Consider the following 21,590-nt stretch of genomic DNA (forward strand, 5'->3'; position numbering starts at 1 on the left):
ACCACCGGCCAGTTCTAAGTGAACCAGTTTCGAAACTGGTTATTTTAAAATATTGCTAAAATATTGCTATTTAAAAGAAAATTGTTATTTAAAATATTGTTATTTAAATATTCTGCATGTGTCAATTTTCTTTTTTTTAAAGCAATACATTTTAGCCACGTGTATGTATACACGTGGCTAACAATTTAGAATTTTTTTTTAAAAAAAAGCAATTTGACACGTGTATTAGAATACACGTGTCAAACCGTTTTGACACGAGTATTTTCATACACGTGTCAAACCGTTTGACACGTGTATTCTAATACACGTGTCAAATTGTGCAGTTCGTGACATGCACATTTGACACGCGTATCACGCGTGTCAAAATGCACGTGTCTAACTGTTTGACACGTGTACGACACTGTACACGTGTCAAACTGCACGTGGCTATTTGCATGCATTTTTGTAGTGCTAGCTACGTACAATAAGGTATATATCATCTAAGGAAAGGGACTCGAAAGACATACAAACCCTAACTCAAAAAGGCTTGGATTTTTAAGTGTTATTTCATAATTTTTTAATAAATAAAATCTTTCATAGAACAACAAACAAATACAACCTTCCGGTGAAAAATGGAACACAATCCGAACAACCCGGATTACAGCAACACCTCAGCCTACAAAAAACAGAATTGCAAACAACCCAGAACAACAAACCCGCGCGCCTAGCAGCATGCAGCTAAAGAAGAAGCACTAAAAGCAAACACCAAAAAACAGCAATCAATACAAGCAAAAAACAACAATTAGCTATGATTATTCCACCGGGCAGCAAGATCCAAGTTCTTCTTAGAGCACTTAAAACTGCCATGTGCCATAAATCTCGCACGAACATTCCCTTTAATCTGTGCTAGAATGGATTCCTCAGACCGAGGAGTATTGTGATGCACCAAACCATTCCTTTGCCTCCAAAGCTAGTAAACAGTAGCTCCCAAATGTTATTTCATAATTCCATTCAAATTCATATTAGTTATAGTTTATTCCACTGTAAAATTTTAATTGTACTTTAGATTTTATGTAATTTTTTAAAAGACTTCATGCTAATAAATCTTTCTATGAGCTATTCATAGATGGAATAATTTATTCTAGTTTATTGTCAATCTTAAATATCTGACTAAATATTTATTTTATATATTACTTTCACAACTCTCATCAAAGAAATAGGAGAATTCCTTTATTCAACTCGTACAGATTGATAGGAGAAAGACACGTAGATCGATTAGTACTCTTACCATCACAACTTGCAAATGGCTTCCTAAATCATATCCTCGTAGAAGAACTTTTTAAAAGAGTCCATGCATTGCGTTTGCAAACAGAGGGCTACGATTAGAGATCCATCACTAGCAGGACTTGACATGATCAATGACTTGCCTTCAACAGTTAGCATCCCCGGACCAACGTACACAGGCTTTCCCCAGCCAAAATCTGTGCCATAAAGAGGCAACTTTACCCAGCTCGGAATCACAAGGTTGGGGTTCCCCGGGAAAGATAATGCTTCTGTGTTTCCCTGGACGCTAAAGTTGATCCTCAATGAACCCACTTGCTCCTGACTTGTCATGAAATCAAGAGCAGACCTTATGTACTCATCTGTCATTCTCTCAGCTGCTTCCCTAATAATTCCAGCAGCATAGCTCAATGGCTTGGACAAGAGCTCGCCATAAAGACATGTCGATGTCACTGTAATGAAAACTGCATTGCCAAAGTATCGTCGAGGAAGAGGTGGCTTCATCCGGTTGCGGACGTCGACTGCGATGCGAACTCTTGTTGGTTGACGGTCATCGCCTGCTCGCGCCTTACATGCACACCGCCATATGTGGCTAGCGATGGCCTCATATTGAGAATAGGGTCGTATCGGTTTCTGTAGAAATATATGATGGGATTGTTAAATATGATGGAGAAATAAAAGAGAAAGAAAAGAAAGGCGTAGGAGCTACATCTTTATTATATTGAATTGTATGAAATTATATTTCATGTCTCTATTAATTAATAGAGAACTAATGACTAGCGAACCATGCAAGGGTAATAAATCTAACAAGTAGGGGTCAACAACAGGAAAATAACCGTAATGCCGTAATCGCAATAAGAGTACCTGATTATTTCTTTTTTAAATAACTGCAACCTAATAGATACTAAATCTACAATAATACAATATTGAGAATATAAAATATTCTAACATCTCCCTCTCAAACTCAAGTCATGAGTTTGGGATAAAGAAATTTGGCTAGTACATTTTATATTGGGTCGTGTCTGTAAAAATATATGATGGGGTGAATAATATGAAGTGGAAAGAATAGAGCGGAAGCAGAGAAAGAGACTGATGAAGTGTTAAGGTTGCATTTTTATTGTATTGAAATTTGTAGTTTGTATTGTGATAGATGATATTTATAGAAAAATTATGAGCAGCGACAAAAACCCATAGAATTAATAAGGAAGTGAATAAATCTTAATATAGAGAATATTTTCTAAATATTCTAAAAAATATCACCACCAAGTTCGTCTGATCATCTAATATCTCATTAGTCGTCTTCTGCAGTCCCTCGACTTGCTTTCTACTGACTTTCAACAAGGCGACACTAGTTTTCTTCTTTTGCTCTGCCTTCGCGTCCAAGGATCCTATATATTGTTAGAATATAAATTAATGATTAAATTCATCTATTTTTATGAGTTTAAATTTTTACAATAAGTAGTGATTTAATATAATATATAAGTGTTGGATCTTATTTATTAAAATATAAATTAAACTTTTAAGATAATGGACAATTTTAATACCTATTACAAGTGGAGGCTTTGAGAACTCTCTATGATCAAAGCGTGGAGGCATAACCGGTTGACGTGATCGTAAGAGAGTTCGATCGTGAAACGGAATCTCATCAGGCCTCAGATCGTCTCCTCGAGCCAACTTGGCCCACGAGCTGATAAAGGTACCTGCAGACCATCCATCGACCACAGTGTGGCATATGGCTGTTCCAACACAAAAGCCACCACAACGAAATCTTGTCAGTTGCACCAACAACAACGGCCACTCCTCAATCGGAGTTCTGTAATCAATCTTTGGGACAAGGTCTTGGTGCGCCTCGGTTGGTGCAAAATCACCAAGATCAGCCACTTCTGCTTCAGAGTATGCTTCCAATAGTTTCGCTCCCATGGCATTGCAAACGAGTTCGAACCGGCCCCCATCGGCCGACCGTAGCCGGCCGGCTAGTGGGTAGTAGTGAACCAATGCACGGCTTAGAGAAACTTTCATTGTCTCAGACGAAAATGGAAGGATGATATCATCGTTATTGTTGTTGGGTTTGTAAATAGAGATGAGGGGTTCGTGACTGCACTGCATCATTTGGTCGCTCTCTGATAACCATAATATCCCATTTGGGGTAGGCTCGCTTGGAACGATTATGGAAGCAGATTTGATGGTTATCATTTTTGGGATTGCTATGCTCTGATATCTCTAACATGGTTGCTCTTAAATAGTTATAAATTCAGAGGAAAGAGACGCAAAGAAGAATAATATTAAAAAATAAATGCAGTTAATGGAGTGGAATAATATTAAAAAACAAATGAGTTTGGCAGGTGATGGTCCCAATTAATTATAGCCCTTTTTGTATACTGTATTAAATTTATTTTTCTTAAAAAATGGAGTGGAATTCAAAACGTAGATCGAAGAGATTATATTGGTTTTAAAATTTGGCAGGTGATGGTCCAATTATAGCCGTTTGCATGAGTATACAATTCTTAAATTTATTTTTCTTACAAAATGGAGTGGAATTCAAAACCTAGAAGAGATTATATTGGTTTTTTTAATATTTTTTTTTTTATTATTAACAGAAACTTCTCATTCTTCATTAATCAACCAAAAACTGCCCCCAAAGAGGGATTTGGGGACAAAATTGTTTCCTAGTTATAATACTAACGATAATCCGTAGAATATCCTCCGACCAACATAAATCTACATTATTATAAACTGTCTCCTTAGCAAGCACATGTGCATCAAAGTCAGGCTCTCTAGAGGCAAAGAGAAACCTAGCAGATTGAAACCAATTCAATTCCTGTTAAATGCTCTCTATAAAATGACCGATTCATGATAAATGGGGAGGATCTTAATTGATTTCTGTAATAAATTGAGCTGCATTTCCTTTAAAAATAACTTAAAAAAAGGGCTTCTTTACTAATTGCACTGCACAAAGAGCTGCCATTACTTCAGCAGACTTGGGATTTACTATCACCTGTTGAGTCACTACGAGCACCCAAAAAACTTCCTATACGTACAATTGAGTTATGTATGTTGCACAATTTTCGTATAATTTTTGTATAACTCTAACTACTTTTTTTTATGATCAACCATTGGATATTTTGGGTCCTCATGTAAAAAAAAAATCCAATAGTTAATCATAAAAAAAAAATTGTTAAAATTATACAAAAATTATACCAAAATCTTGTAAAAAAACATTATTCTTATCCAATACACTTATCCGTGAATATTCATCACATCACCAATATAACAAAACATCTTCGCATAAGCTGTCGACCCAAAAAAAAAAAAACAAAAAAAATGGGGTTGCGCTTCACCCTATCTGTTCTTTTTGACTTTTTTGGCAAGTCCTCTTCTGGAGGTTCGGTGAGATCTAAAATAATAATGAAACATTATTTAAGACTCCACATATCTTAGTTCCATAATTTTTACACAATAATTGTATAATAATGTTGACGTGTAAATAATTTTTTCCCTTCAAATGTTATTTAGTATTTTTTTTAAAAAAAAAAAAGAAAAAAAATTAAAACTCACTTACATGTCAACATTATTATGCAATTGTTATGAAAAAATTGTATAATTAACATATCTCTTTAAGACTCCTACCATTATTTATTTTATTTTTGATGAATGACTCCTACCATTATTGAAGTCTCTATTGATGTATTGTTATCATCAACGTCTAGTTATTGGTAGCTTAATTATTTAAGCTTAAATGAAAAACAGCAGCAAGTAGGGTGGATCAAAAACATAATGAAGTTCAAGGATGAGTTGGCGATTAAGAATATGTGTAGTCAGCGACAAGCGGATCACAATCCTTTGAAATTATTTATCTAAATTTTAAAAAATTTGAATAAATAATTATAAAATATTATTTATGAAATTTACATGGTCAAATAAAAATTAGATTATCCAATTACTTATCCGATCGAATAAAACTCGTAAAAAGATTTCTCAAAATCCCGTAAGTTTGTTTCATTTTTTATTTATTTAAAAAATGAATAAAGTAACTTTCAGGCTCTTTGGGAAGAGGAAAGTAGTAATCATGAGGACAGACAGTCTTATCCCATTATCGTGCCGATGGTTTCCTGATGCTCGGCAGACTGGAATCTGCAATTTGTTGGCACCCGTAGCCTCCACTTGCAACCCTTCAATGCAATTCCAAAAGCAACCCTCCATTTTCGGATCGAATAGAATCATCTTGAAATCGGTATTATCAATTCTAATTCTAACCATAAAATTGATGATATTCATTTTATTTGAAAGAGATAAAATTTTAATAAATTTGTATTAAAAATATAAATAAATAAAACTTAAAAAATTATTATTATTATTTTTTTAAAAAAAAAAAATTACAAAAAGAAAAGGGGTGGCTGCCGGTTGGGGTGACCTTACCACCCACAGCCAATGGAGATGGTCAAGCACCACCCCTAGAGGAGGCCGGGAGTGGTGCGCGGCCACCCCCATTGGGATAGTTTTTTAAGTTTTATTTGTTTATATTTTTTTTATTATGATCAACACGTGTAGCCATCTTATTGGTGCAAACATGACGCCTAATGGAATCTATCAATATTTTTAACTGAATTTGACTCTGGCTAGCGATTTGTAAATTAAGCCAACCATAAAAATCTCTAAATTAATTTTGATACCAAAGGTAGCGATTTGTAATTTAGTTCAATCACATTGACTAATGGTGAAATTTTTCCTTTTTATAATTTGAAGATCAATTTTTTTAGGAGTAACTTTTTCTTTTTTGGGAAAAATATATATTAGCCTCTCAAACTACCACCCTTTTTCCAGATGGCACCCCGAACTATCAACACTTGCACTCCGACCCCCCAAACTACCACTTTCTGATTTGTTGGCCCCATCCGTCTATTTATACCGTTAATTCTAACAGAAATTGGCCAAAAACTCGAAAATACCCCTCCTTTAACAGTGAGAATTTCAAAGTGTATGAGAGGTATTTTCAGAATTCTGTTTAGAATTGACGGCATACATGGACGGATGGGGCCAAAAAAATCAGAAAATGGTAATTTGGGGGGGCCAAAATCTAAGCATTGGTAGTTTGGGAGACCATCCGGAAAAAGGGTGGTAGTTTGGGGGGCTAATATATATTTTTCCTTTTTTTTTTTTACTAGTAATATAATGTGATTGATGTGATTTAAATTAAAAAAAAGTTTATAAGTTTCAAGTATGGAAAAATAAAAAGGTTTTGTTTTGTAATAATTTTTTTTATTTGAATAATAATAAAAAAAATTATTGATGTAACATAAAAGTGAAAAAAAAAATTAAAAAATTAAAATTTTTTGAAGTTAGATTTTTAAGAAAAACGAAAAAGAAAAGAAAAGTGGAATGGTTTAAACTGTTTGGGAACAGAATAAAATAATTATTCAATCCGGGTTTTTTCTAAAACCCACCCACCCGCCCAAAAACCCGGATTTTGACCCGAATTTTGAGATTTCTGGTGGCACCCAGCGCAGAAAAAGTTGACTAAAACAATATTAATATTAATAATTTAAATCAATATAAAATAAAAGAAATTAATATTAATAATTTTTTTTAAAAAAAAAAAAGAAATTAAAAAAAAAAGACAGAGGGGTGGCTGCCGGCTGGCAGCCACCCCCTTGGGGGAGGCCGCGCGGCCTCCCCCGACTACTGGGGGTGGCCGCGCGGCCACCCCTGACCCTTGGGGGAGGCCGGGCGGCCTCCCCCGAGTACTGGGGGTGGCCGCGCGGCCACCCCTGACCCTTGGGGAAGGCCGCGCGGCCTCCCCCGAGTACTGGGGGTGGCCGCGCGGCCTCCCCCAAGGGTCAGGGGAGGCCGCGCGGCCTCCCCCGAGTACTGGGGGTGGCCGCACGGCCACCCCCGACCCTTGGGGGTGGCCGCGCGGCCTCCCCCGACCACTGGGGGTGGCCGCGCGGCCACCCCCACCTCCTCTGGGGGTGGCGCGCGGACACCCCCATTGCCTGGGGGTGGCCGGGCCACCCCCAAAGGGGTGGCTGCCAACCGGCAGCCACCCTTGGTTCATTTTTTTTTTTTTTTTTTTTTAATTTTTAATTTTGATTTCAATTATTTTTTTTTAAAAAAATTTATTTATTTATTTTTAATTAAATAATCAATATATATTAAATTATTATTATTTAAATTATTATTTCACACAACTTTTCAAAATACCAATTATTATACACAATTTTTTAAACTATCAATCATTTATTACCATTAAAATATAATATTTTTCAATCTCAAAATTCAACACCCAAACACAATTTCTTACCTCGATATTTGTAAATAAAATTAGAATTCAATTCTAATCCTCAAAATTTAATACCCAAACGCACCATTATGAAAGGGTGCCATAACTTGTACATTATTAAAGTATGATATATCAAATCGATTTGCTTGTCTCTCTGTGCTGCGTCGGTAAGTATTGGGTACAGTCCCTTTGGCAATTCCATTCCATTCCTTTCGCTTCTCTTAAAAAATAAAAAATATTAACTTCAAAACATTTTTAATTTTTTCATTTGTCATATCACATTAACACTTTTTTATTATTATTTAAATAAAAAAACTTACTACAATACATTTTTTTCTTTTTTTTTTTACAAATTCTTTCAACTTTATATCACATCAATCACATTTCACTGTCACTCAAAAAAAATTTCCTGCCCCAACATGAGGGGAGGGGGTTGCCAAACGGGGGTATTTCAAAAGGACTGTTGCTTTGTACAGCAACGTAACATAAAAAGAGTTGGAAACAAACTAGTAGAACATGTGCAGCAATAATAGTCAAAGTAGTTATTGAAAAAGTACAACTCTCCACTTTAACTACTGGCTTTTTTATACTCTCTCTAATAGATTCTCTATTATACTCTCTACTTGCATTTAAATATTATTTTTTATTTTTATTATATTCCTTCCAGTACTCAATGAAAAAGAAAATATTGAATTTGCACACATTTTTTGAGATACACTATTTGACTGTTGTACCAGTTGAATATTCTAGCAAAATAAATCAATTTATGAAAGCAAAGCAACTAAAAACAAATCAATTTATCATTAAAAAAAAAAAAAAAAAAAAACAAAGCAACTACAAATAATAGTTACAATAATGCGAATGCTACCCATGCAGCAACAAAAAATTGGAAACCAAATGGGAATATCTCAAAAAAAAAAAGAAAAAAGAAAAAGAAGAGACAAGACTGGATCATACAAGCTCACTCTCTATCTTTCTCGGTATGCAGAACGAGGAGCAATGGAATGTGAGAAATGAAATGAAATGAAAAGTTGGGAGAATTAAAATAAGTTTTCGTTGATTTTTTTCTCAATTGTTATTTGTTTACTGTTCATTCTATAACAAAAATTTACAAATTGTCTAGTCAGCTGGATTGGAAAAAAACCTTAATAATAGTCAAATTCAACTATTTTAGAGCATTTGACTAGGCTGTTAAGGATGCTCTTCGTTGCTTCTACTTAGTTTTGCCTGTTTATTCATAAAAGAATCAAAGGATGAGCATAAAAAATCCTATGAACTTGCATGTGCAGTGCGCACAAAGTATTTGTTAATTGAGTAATGATTGAATACCACTCAAAGATGAGCACTGCTACGGAATAGCAAAATTTCCGGAAATCATCCGGAAATTTTGCTACTCTCAAGTATTACCCCTCAAAGATACAGCTTTTCACTACCTTGCCACATAGGTAAGGTGGTCCCATACCTTAATTTATTTTTAAAAAATAAAAAAATTCAAAAAGTAGTGGGGGACCACCTTGCCACATAGGCAAGGTGGTGAAAAATTGCATCTTTGGGTAGTATTACATCACGGAAAATGATTAAAACATTCACACTACACAACAATGACACAACACCAATGCATAATGGAGTGGAATCCACACATGGACCCCACTCCATTGTGCCTTGGTGTTGTGCATTGTGAGTGTAAGGATCACTCTCCTAAAAATCGTTTTTTATCATTTCCATTTAATATATTTTTTACTTTATTTTTTTAGAGACTTTTTGTAGACTTAAAATGTGTAATAAAATATATTTATACCAACTATTCAGATGCATCATGCATGTGTAATAAAATATATATATATATATATATATATTTTTTTTTTTTCTAAGTGGTTTTTTCTTCTTCTTCTTCTTCTTTTTTATTTTTTTTATTTTTTTTATTTTTTTATTTTTTGAAGATATAAAAAAGAGAAAATAATCTACGTCCAATTTTTTTGAGTAATTCTACATGTACATTAAATATCCATCAAATGTACATAAAAAAATAAAGTGACTTTTAAAATTGTGGCTTTTAAAATTATCATTGGACATGTGATTGATCAAATAATGATTTTGATCAAATGGTGATTTTAAAAGCTATTTTATTTTTTATGAACATTTGATGAACATTTTTTTTTTTTGAAAGAGATGAACACTTAATACACACGTAGAATTAAGTTAAAAGTATGAAATTAAACTACTAAAAATAAATAAATTAAAAAGTACCCTTTAAATGGATATATAAGAAGTTAACGTTAATCATTTTTATATAAAAAGGTTGCTATAAATTAAAATGAATAAAAAAAATTACATGTCGTTTATTGTCATATTTACAATTAAAAAAACATTACTTTTTAATTTTGTTATCAACCATCATTAAAAAGAGATGAGGGATATATATTCGTGAGTCCCACTGCCTCATTTGGTCGCTCTCTGGTACCCATAATATCCCACTTGGGGTAACTCTAACATGGTTACTTCTTAAACAGTCATAAATTCAGAGAAAAAAGACACAAAGAAGAATAATATTAAAAAATTAATGCAGAAAAAATATCTCAAATGTATACGGTTCTTAAATTTCATTTTCTTACAAAAATGGAGTGGATTTCAAAACATAGAAAAGATTTGTTACGCGAACGGTTTATTAAATAAGTAACGGGATAAATTGTTAGGTTCAGAGGGAACTTAAATTTTAGATTCCGAAGGAATTTAAACTTTTTCAAACACAAAATTTGAGATTAATTCTCGTTATTCTTTATTAATTAATCGCGCTTTAAATAGAAAATTACACGAATCAAATTGAATCAAACTAAAAGACTTGACTAAATAACTTCTGCATTATAATGCTACAAATAATTAAAAGACTATAACTTAGAACGACAATTATAACTGTTGAGAGAAATAATATGTATTGAATCACACTAAATACTGTATATGAGAGGCCTATATATAGGCTAGTACATAAAGGACATATATACAACGTAGCCCATGTAGGACAATAGGAATATAATCTAACACCCCCCCTCAAACTCAAGATGGAGTGCAAGAGACCATCTTGAGGTTGGACACAAGATCGCGGAACCGCCCTGGAGGATGAGACTTTGTGAAGAGGTCCGGGAACTGATCATGAGACGTGACAGAATGAAGTTGTAGAGAGCCCTGAAGAAGGTGATGACGGACAAAGTGACAATCAATCTCAATATGTTTGGTCCGTTCATGAAAGACATCATTATGGGCAATCTGAATAGCACTTCTTTTATCACAGTAGACAGGAGTAGCGGAAGAAAAAGTGACACCCATATCTTGTAATAGCCATCGCAACCAAAGGAGCTTCGAGGTGGTGTCAGCCAAAGCACGATATTCTGCCTCAGTGCTAGAGCGAGCAACAACAGACTGCTTCTTACTACGCCAAAAAATAAGAGAAGTGCCAAGTAGAAAACAATAACCGGTGGTAGAGCGTACTACGCCAAGAAATAAGAGAAGTGCCAAGTAGAAAACAATAACCGGTGGTAGAGCGACGATCTGTAGGATCACCTGCCCAATCAGCATCAGTATAAGCATACAACTCAAGAGGAGACAGAGAGGAGAAGTGGAGCCCATGAAATAAAGTCTCCTTGAGGTAGCGAAGGATGCGAAGGACAGCAGAGAAATGAGTAGAACGGGGAGCAACCATAAACTGACTCACCTGATGTACAGCATATGAGATATCAGGTCTAGTAACAGTAAGATAAACAAGGCTACCAACCAAATGCCGATAGAGAGAGGGATCACGGAGAGGCTCGCCATCCTGTAGATTGAGGCGGATATTGAGCTCAGTCGGTGTGTCGACGATCTTACAGTCTGTGAGATTGGCCCTTGAAAGCAGATCGGATATATACTTAGCCTGTGTCAAATATAAACCATCAGAAGAAGAGGAAATCTCAAGACCAAGAAAATAGCTGAGAGTGCCAAGATCCTTCATCTCAAAATGCTGACTGAAAAACTGTTTGAGCTCCAGAATACCAAGAGAATCATCGTCAGTGATAATCATGTCATCAACATATAACAACAGAAGAATGATGCCTCGATCTGTGCGGCGAATAAACAAGGCAGAGTCATACGAGCTAATGGAGTACCCAAGACCAGAGACAGTGGCGCTAAATTTAGCAAACTATGCCCGTGGAGCTTGCTTTAGACCATAAAGAGCCCGACGAAGACGACAGACCTTGTTTGGAAGAGAAGAGAGGCCAGGAGGTGGCTGCATATAGACTTCTTCATTGAGATCGCCATTAAGGAAGGCATTTTTGACATCCATTTGAGAAAGTAACCAATGTCGAGAAGCGGCAACAGCCAATAGAGCACGCACAGAAGAGAGGCGAGCAACAGGAGCAAAAGTCTCCTCATAATCCACACCATACTCCTGAGTAAAACCTCTGGCCACAAGACGAGCCTTGTATCTGTCAACAATACCATCAGAACAAGTCTTGATTTTGTAGACCCACTTACACCCAACAACAGACTTTCCTCGAGGCAAGTCAACCAGATCCCATGTATGGTTCTTGTGTAATGCATCAAGTTCCTCTTTCATCGCATCCTGCCAAAGAGGGTTAGTGGAAGCCTCACGATAGGAGTGAGGTTCATGTAAGGCAGCTAAGGCATGAAAACAATGAAAGTCCTGGAGATGAGATGGAAGAGACTTTACCCGAGTGGATCGGCGAAGAGCAGGTGGGGAGGCAGGAGCCGGAGCCTCGGATGGAACAGAATCTTGGGACTCAAGCGTAGCGACATCATGAGCATTTGAAGACTGCGGCTCAAGCGAGGAAGACTCGGGACAAATATCACCAGAGGTAGAGTGAGGGAGAGACGTCTCGAAAAGTGTGGTAAAGGGAGGAAAAGAGGGCATGCAAAATTTCCCAACGTCGTGAAATAACTTATGCTCCCAAAAGACCACATGACGGGAGATGCGAAGGCGGTGTGACACGGGATCATAACACCGATAACCCTTTTGTTCTACCCCATACCCAAGAAAGCAACATAATCGAGAACGAGGCTCGAGTTTGGTACGTTCATAAGGTTGGAGCAAAACAAAACAGGCGGAACCAAAAACACGGAGTTGATGGTAAGTGGGAGAAGAGCCAAACAATCGCTCGTGAGGGGTACAATGTGCAAGGAGAGGTGTAGGCAACCTGTTGATAGTGTAGACAGCTGTGAGAGTGGCTTCACCCCAAAAAGGAGTAGGCACCAAAGAGGAAAGAAGAAGAGCACGAACAGTGTCTAGAATGTGCCGAAGTTTACGTTCAGCTCTTCCGTTTTGCTGTGAGGTGCCTGGACAAGACAAGTGAGGAACAGTGCCATAGTGTTTTAAAATATTTTGAAAAGCTTGTTGAGTATATTCTAAGGCATTATCAGAACGAAAAACTTTAATGTGTTTAGAAAACTGGGTCTCAACCATTTTTGCAAAATTGCGATAGATATCCAATAATTCAGAGCGTGATTTCATTAAAAACACCCAAGTGTAACGAGAAAAATCATCCACAAAAATCACAAAATAGCGTGAGCCACTCATACTAGGAACAGGAGAAGGCCCCAAACATCAGAATGAATTAAATCAAAAGAAGTAGATGCAATAGACTCACAATTATTAAAAGGCAAAGCTGGTTGTTTCCCAAGTTGACAAGAAATACAATCAAAAGACTTATTGGACACTGAACCTAATAAACCCTTAGAAGCTAAAACCTGTACCCGAGACATAGATGCATGACCAAGACGTGAATGCCAAAGAGCAAGAGATGGCGGCGATGAAGTGACAGCAGCAGAGACACCGGGGATGGAAAGGTGTAAGGAGGAAAGCTCAAACAGTCGCCCAATTCTACGCCCGGTCCCAAGTGTCTGGCCCGTCCGAGGATCCTGCACATACACACCAGAGGAGTCAAAAATAAGTCTATAGCCAAATTCACACAATTGCCCAACAGATAAGAGATTAAAGGATAATTTAGGCACATGAAAGACATCAGGGACAGAAAGGAAAGGTGTATGAACAGTGCCTAAGGATTGAACCGTCATAGAAAAGCCATTAGCTGTGTGAATTAAAGATGTATGTGGGGGAGGGACAGAAGTGGTAAATGAAGAGGCATATGGCGTCATATGGTTGCAGCAGGCGGAGTCAAAAAGCCAAGAGGAAGATTTACCTGGCAAAACGGAGAGGACAGAGGAAGATGCATTACCAGAACGAGCGAGGACCTGGTTGATAATTGCCTCAAAGTCAGCTGAAGATAAGGTGAGAGTAGATCCGGTAGAGTCACCAGAGGGAGCAGCTGGGGCAGCCGAAGAAGAAGCACTCTCAGTAGTGGTAACAGCTGCAGTATGTGTAGAAGATTTGGCCTTGCGCCAACATTTGTCAATGGTATGCCCACGACGGCGACAATAGCGACAAAAAGGATTGTCACGATTCTTGGAGGGTCCACGAACAGACCTGTCAGAGTGCTCGGTTTGAGGAGATGGAGCAGCTAATACAAGATGAGTATGCGGAGTGTGCTGAGAGCGCAAAGTAGACAATTTGGTCTCCTCTCGAACAAGCTCACAGACAGCCTGGTCCAAAGTGGGAAGAGGAGAGCGATGCAAAAGTTGCCCACGAACAGGCTCAAAATCATCCCGCAGAGCCATCAGAAACTGATAGAGACGATGCTGATCCCTGCGGGCAGCATACATCTGAGCATCAGTAGGGTCCCTCCAAGCAGGATCAGAAAGAGCCAACTGATCCCATAAGAACTGCATGTGAGCAAAGAAATCCGTAATAGTCTGATTTGATTCTTGCTTCAGACGATAGAGATCAAGAATAATCTGGTACTCGCGAGAACCATCAATCGACGAGTAGCGAGAAGCAAGCATATCCCAAGCACCCTGTGCATCATCAAAACTGCAAAATAAAGCCGCAATAGAAGGAATGGTGGTGGCACGGAACCACGTAAGAATCTGATGATGTTTGCTATCCCAATCAATGAGACGAGTGTGGAAAGCAGCATCAGTTTCGGCATCGACTTTAGTAGGCTTGGGGATATCTCCAGTCACATAAAGCTAGAGCTTGCGGCCTTTAAGAAAGCTCCTCATAGATTGGGACCAAACAATGTAGTTGATGCCATCCAATGTAGCATGAATATGAGTAAGAATCTCGTTTTGTGCCATCTGGAGATGCCAAAAGCAGAAATAGACCAAAAAAATGAAATCAGAACGAGAAAATAAGTAGAAAACACCTGGTCAGCCGAGTCAACGGTCAAAGTCAACGGTCAACGGTCAGCGGTCAAAGTCAACGCTGACGTGGCACCAGGCTGGCGTGGCACTAGGGCTGACGTGGCACTAGGGTTGACGTGGCACTATAGAAGGTTGGCGCGTGAATGACACGCGCGAGGGGTGGCGGCGCGTGGGCGCGTGAACCAGCAGGCTGGAAACTTCTAGAGGCGCGTGGCGGCGCGTCCACCGTCGGATTTGGACAAAAGTGGTGTCTCCGAGCAGCTAGGCGACTGGTCTAGGGATCTGTGCTGAAATTTGAACGATCAAACGGATGGATCGTCTAATGGCGGAGCGGCAGCAGAGGCTGGCGGCGGCAGAAACTTCAGGAGGCGCGTGGAGGCGCGTGAATGCGCCGATAGGGCTGTTCTCGACGGCTCTGGCACGGTGGTCTCCCAAGGTTTCGATTGGTATATAAACCAAGTCGAAACAAGGACTGGAAGACGGAGAACCGAGGAAGACAGAGCGATGAGATACGGCGGAAGCAACGGCGGCGGCGCCGAAAAATTTCCGGGAAGAGGCCAAAGAAAAAGAATGATAAATCGGTGATTCAGAACCTGTGCTCTGATACCATGTAGAGAGAAATAATATGTATTGAATCACACTAAATACTGTACATGAGAGGCCTATATATAGGCTAGTAGATAAAGGACATATATACAACGTAGCCCATGTGGGACAATACGAATATAATCTAACAATAACTATTTTTATTTAATTAAATTAAAACTACTTTAAAATAACTTACAGCAAAAATAATTATAAAAATTTCATAAAATACGTGATTGTGAGTGATGCAAACATCTTCTGGGCGTAGAATTTTACTTTTAAAATGGTGGTGAATCAGTTGCTCTTCCTTCTAATATCACGTGTTGTCCTATGCGAGCTCTCTCTTTCAATATGGGCTTGTTTGGCACCCCTTCACTTATTTTAAAAACAATCAACTTCAAAATATTTTAACTTTATCACATTAATAAGTTTTTTTATATTATTTAAATAAAAAAATTACTACAAAATAAAACTTTTTATTTTTCTATACAAATTCTTTTTACTTTATATCACATCTATCACTTTTAACTCTCACTACTAATTTTTCTTCCTTCACCAAACAGGCCTATATTCCTGTTTCTTCTCTTATATTATCATTTCAGTCGACAAGATTCCTCATTTTTCTTTTGTATTGTCGGGCTTGTTTGCCAAGTGACGGTGCAGTACAGGATAATGGGGTTACTGTTTATGTATTTATTTTTTTATTTTTTCATATTTTTTTAATACCAATCAACATCAAAACATTCTTACTTTTTTCATTTTTTATATCACATCAATAATTTTTTATTACTATTCAAATAAAAAAATTTACTACAATCCAAAACTTTTTCACTTTTCTATACAAACTTTTTTTATTTTATATCACATCATCACTTTTTACTAATTCTAACTATAACAACCCACTATTCTGTTCTGTCCTGTACATGTCTTTGTCAAACAAATCCGTCATTTCAGATGTTATTGTCATTTCATGTGAATCTGTGCATGTGTCGTACGTTGTTTTCTTTCATGGTTTATTCACGTACAACATTGATGGCTTCTGTACCATTTTCCTTTTAAAAGCACTTATAATAATTTATGTAAATTTTTATACAAAAGGACTAATTAAAATTCACTTTTGTTAACTTAATTAATTACCTTTCAAAACCTTACTCCAACCGCTTATCTAAATTCATTCTCTATTTTATTAAAATAATAAATTTAGAATATTTTATTTATTTTAATTAAAAATTCATTTCTACCAAATAAAACTATCATCTCTAGTAGTATAATCATCACCCTATTCTTCATTATCACCGACATAGTATCACCGAAAAACAATCACAAAAAAACCAAATAACGATCATGAATCACAAGATTTAAGAAGCAGTGGTCACTTTTTAGGATTGAAGAAGTTATGAGCCAAATATCACTCTAAATTGAAAAATTCTACAAAAGAAAAAAAAAAAATTGTATTTTGCTTGACGAAATAAACCAGCAGTATATTGGCTTTATATATAGGAGATGAAGCCTTCCCTTTTCTCCTACACATTGTATTTTTCTTTACTATTTTTTTTTTCAAAATTTCTTTGCTTTTCTTTTTTTCATTCGGACATTTTTTTATGGTCATATTTTACAATGGTCGTTTGACTCGTTTCGTTAAAACGGTCATTTTTCTAACTGTCATTAAAGTTCACTATTATTCTACACCATGATATATAAAGAATTTCAATTCTTGAACTTTTTAAATTGTAATGACAAAGTTCAATTAAAACTAATATTATCAATGAAATTGAAAAGCTATAAATGACAATATGAGTTTTTTTTTTTTGGTGATGTAAAAAATAACTACTAATTAATTATAATCACAGGCAACCGTGAGAAAAGAAGGAAAAGATTAGAAAAAAAAAAAAGGAAATGAAGGGAAAAAGAGAGAAGGAGAGAGGCCTAAAAGAACTATTTTAAAAAAGATGCATTTGTAAATAGTGTAACTCTACATGTGGAGTTACGCTATTCACAAATCAACGACAAATCTATTTTGCGTTGTTAGTAGATAATGGGATGCAAGACTTTTTTATGATTTTGCTTAGCTATTCTAGCTAAAAGTGAGAGATAAATAATCCATTGTGAATGTTCTGAAGGTGGCCATGGCTTGATCGTTTATGTTACTTGCCGGAACGGTAAAAGAAAGAATAATAACGTAAATGAAACAAAGAATAGATAGAACTGTTAAAGTAATTTAAATTTATTATTTTTTAATAGTTTAAGTTTTATGGATAAATAATTATTATTAAGGGCATTATATATTGAAGGAGAGCTTGAGCTCACATGTTAGGAGTGTTAAATCATTACTGGTTCGTTTGGGTATTGAATTTTGAGAATTAGAATTGAATTCTAATTTTATTTACAAATATCGAGGTAAAAAATTGTGTTTGGATGTTGAATTTTGAGACTGAAAAATATTATATTTTAATGGTAAGAAATGATTGGAAGTTTAAAAAGTTGTGCGTAATGATTGGTATTTTGAAAAGTTGTGTAAAATAATAATTTAAATAATAATAATTTATTATATATTGATTATTTAATTAAAAAATAAATAAATAATTTTTTTTTGAAAAAAAAATTAAAATTAAAAAAAAAAAAAAAATGATGCAGGGGTGGCTGCCGGCAGCCACCCTCGGAGGTGGTCGGGGGTGACCGCGCGGCCACCCCCCAGGGTCGGGGGTGACTGCTCGGCCACCCCTGCTGGTCGAGGGAGGCCGCGCGGCCACCCCCAAGGGGTGGCTGCCCTGCAGCCACCAATTACTTTTTTTTTTTTTTTTTTAATTTTTTTTTATTGAAATTTGTATTATTTTATTATTTAAATGTGGGACCCACGCGTTTTTTTGAGACAAGTTGTCCTGCGCGTGGGTCCCAGCCATTAAACAGGTTGTCAGCTTTGAATTGGTGTAAAATTCGAGTCAAAATTCGGGTTTTGGGGGGGTGGGCGGGTTTTAGAAAAAACCCGAAAAGAATAAATATTTGTTTCCAAATCCAAACACACCATACGTATTTGAAAACTTTTAAGTAATAAGAAAAGTTTATTTAATTATTCAATTAATATTGTAACAGTCTCTCTCACGTGTGGGCTCAAACTCTCATTTAATAAGTGACATTCAATATGAAATATTTAATTGAAATGAGATGTGAACGACATAAGTAATGTTCAAACTCAGGACCTTTGCTCGATAGCCTACTAAAACAGAAAAGTTTATTTCATATTTAATTTACAGAATTACAATTATAATTAAGTTTTTAACCGTTGATGTACTTAATATTAACTTTTGATTCTTCTATAAAATCTTCTGTAGCGGAATTGAAGCCAAAGATACTGCCACTTAATTTTCTACCTCTTTATTATTGAGTCACTGATTTTATCAATTATTCTCGTACTTGTGAAAAACTTATTACATGTGCATGGTATTTCGGTATCTCATACCAAAATGTTTCGTCCAGAGACTAAGAATAATCAACTCTATAAAATCTATCTCTAGAGGAAATTTATTATCATTTTTAATCAAGGACTTTGATTTCTTTTTTAGAAAATCATATTTACAATGTTACATGTGATCACCCAACGCACTGAGGATGTTGACCATAATAAAGATATTACTCACAAATGCATCAAAGTGATTTACAGTACTTCACATTTTATACACAATCCTCTCAAGATTTAGAATCAATATCATAAGAAGTCTCGGGAGTTAAGTTTTTCCCATTGATAGTATTTATGTGGAAAAAACAACTCCCATGGTCCGTTCAGTGCATAACACCTACACATCAACCCTAAGCCTCCAACTTCGCTTGATCAAGGTAAATCATTAAGATTCGATGTGTAACAATCTTCTCAAATAGAATTCTCAATTCAATTACCGACTGTGAACTACCTTAAGTTTAAGATTACAACTCTACAAGGTTTATGGACTAAGACTTTGTGTGAAAACCCTGTTACTCACAATATAGTGCATATTCAATGTAATCGAATGGTCTTTCACATGCACAATATACATAATCATTAGTAAGCACGTAAAAGATGATATACCATATGCTCAAAAATAGATCAGTGAATAACATCATTTATTCGTAACAAACATGAATGTCAATCGTACATTAGGATTTATGGCATAATCCCCAACAATAATCCTAACAATAAACACACAGCAAACTTAATAAAAAAAAAAAAAGAAAAAAAAAAGAAAAAAAGAAGCAAGTAAAAGAGAGAAAGCAACAAGTAAAAGAAAGAAAGCAACAACAGTTAAATCATGTCCTTATAGAAGAACTTCTTAAAAGAGTCCATGCATTGTGTTTGCAAACAGAGTGCTATGATCAGAGATCCATCATTAGCAGCACTTGACATGATGAATGACTTGCCTTCAACAGTTAGCATCCCTGGACCACCGTAGAGAGGCTTTCCCCACCCAAAATTTGCAACATGAAAAGGAAGCTTTATCCAGCTCGCAATGACAAGGTTGGGGTTCCCTGGGAAAGATGCTTCTGCGTTTCCTTGGACGACAACGTTGATCCTCAATGAACTCGCTTTCTCCTGACTGGTAACGAAATCAAGAGCAGACCTTATATACTCATTTGTCATTCTATCAGTTGCTTCCCTAATAACTCCAGCAGCATAGCTCAATGGCTTGGACAAGAGCTCGCCATAAAGACGTGTCGATGTCACAGTAGGGAAAATTGCATTGCCAAAGTATCCTCGAGGAAGAGGTGGCTTCAACCGGTTGCGGATATCTACTACAATACGAACTCTTGTCGGTTGACGGTCATCGCCTGCACGTGCCTTACATGCACACCGCCATATGTGGCTGGCAATGGCCTCGTATTGAGTATAGGGTATCGGTTTCTGTAGAAATATATGATGGGATGAATAATATGAAAGAGAAAGAATAGAGTGGAAGCAAAAAAGAAAAAAGAAAAAAGGATTGATGAAGCGTTAGGGCTACATTTTTACTGTATTGAAGTTTCTTTTGTGTATTTCAATAGATGATATTTATAGAGAGATTATGAGTAGTGCCAAAGAAACCTTAAAATTAAAAAAGAAAAAAAAAAAAGAAAAAAAGAGGAATAAATCATAATATAAAGAATATTTTCAAAGTATTCTAATAGTGTCACCACCATGTTCGTCTCATCATTTGATATCTCATTGGCCTTCTTCCGTAGTCCCTCGACTTGCTCTCTAGTGACTTTCAACAAGACGACACTAGTTTTTTTTCTTTTGCTCTGCCCTCGTGTCCAAAGAACCTGTTAAAAGACAAATTAAATAATCAAATTCACCAATTCTTTTTAGTTTAAGCTTTTGGGATAAATAATGATTTAATTAAAACCTATTAAGAGTGGAGGCTTAGAAAATTCCATATGATCAAAGCGCGGAGGCATAAGCGGTTGACTTGATCGTAAGAGAGTTCGATCTTCAAACGGAATCTCTTCGGGCCTCAGATTGACTCCTCGAGCCAACTTGGCCCATGAGCTAATAAAGGTAGCTACGGACGTTCCGTCGACCACAGTGTGGGATATGGCTATTCCAACACAAATGCCACCACAACGAAATCTTGTCACTTGCACCAACAACAACGGCCACTCCTCAATTGGAGTGCTATAATCAACCTTGGGAACAAGATCATAGATTTTCTCGGTTGGTGCAAAATCGCCAAAATCATCCATTTCTGCTTCAGAGTATGCTTCCAATAGGATCGCTCCCTTGGCATTGCAATCGAGTTCAAACCGGTCACCTTGGGCCTGCCGTAGCCGGCCGGCTAGTGGGTAGTAGTGAAGCAATGCACGGCTTAGAGAACTTTTCATTGTCTCAGATGAAAATGGTAGGATGCCATCATCCTTATTGTTGTTGGGTTTGTAAATAAAGATGAGGGGCTCGTGATTGCACTGCATCATTTGGTCGCTCTCTGATAACCATAATATCCCATTTGGGGTAGGCTCGCTTGGAACGATTATGGAAGAAGACTTGATGGTTATCATTTTGGAATTTTTATGCTCTGATAACTCTAACTCGGTTGCTTCTTAAATAGTTATACTTATTATATTTAAGATTAGGAATGCCGAATGCATTCACAGAAAAATAATCCAGGAAGCAGCACAACACACGAATCGAACTATAGGATCATAAATATATATATATATATATATATATATATATATAAAATTAATTTTTTCTAAGCAAGCATTCAAATCTTATATT

General features: G+C 36.4%; 2 protein-coding genes across 2 annotated transcripts; both read right to left on the reverse strand.

The window, feature by feature from the left end:
* Window positions 1-678: 678 nt before the first annotated feature.
* Window positions 679-3,458, reverse strand: LOC133880689 (hydroxycinnamoyl-CoA:piscidic acid hydroxycinnamoyltransferase-like). Its single transcript, XM_062319681.1, has 4 exons — window positions 2,805-3,458; window positions 2,521-2,648; window positions 1,268-1,893; window positions 679-949 (listed from the first exon to the last, which is right to left on the reverse strand). Exons 1-3 carry the CDS (start codon window positions 3,451-3,453, stop codon window positions 1,291-1,293), a joined length of 1,380 nt encoding a protein of 459 aa, XP_062175665.1. The 5' UTR covers window positions 3,454-3,458; the 3' UTR covers window positions 679-949; window positions 1,268-1,290.
* Window positions 3,459-19,618: 16,160 nt separating this feature from the next.
* On the reverse strand, window positions 19,619-21,370 carry LOC133879411 (spermidine hydroxycinnamoyl transferase-like). Its single transcript, XM_062317974.1, has 3 exons — window positions 20,722-21,370; window positions 20,510-20,622; window positions 19,619-20,240 (listed from the first exon to the last, which is right to left on the reverse strand). Exons 1-3 carry the CDS (start codon window positions 21,368-21,370, stop codon window positions 19,644-19,646), a joined length of 1,359 nt encoding a protein of 452 aa, XP_062173958.1. The 3' UTR covers window positions 19,619-19,643.
* Between the last annotated feature and the right edge of the window lie 220 nt (window positions 21,371-21,590).

This window comes from Alnus glutinosa, chromosome 10 (genome assembly GCF_958979055.1).
Source record: "Alnus glutinosa chromosome 10, dhAlnGlut1.1, whole genome shotgun sequence".
NCBI lineage: Eukaryota > Viridiplantae > Streptophyta > Magnoliopsida > Fagales > Betulaceae > Alnus > Alnus glutinosa.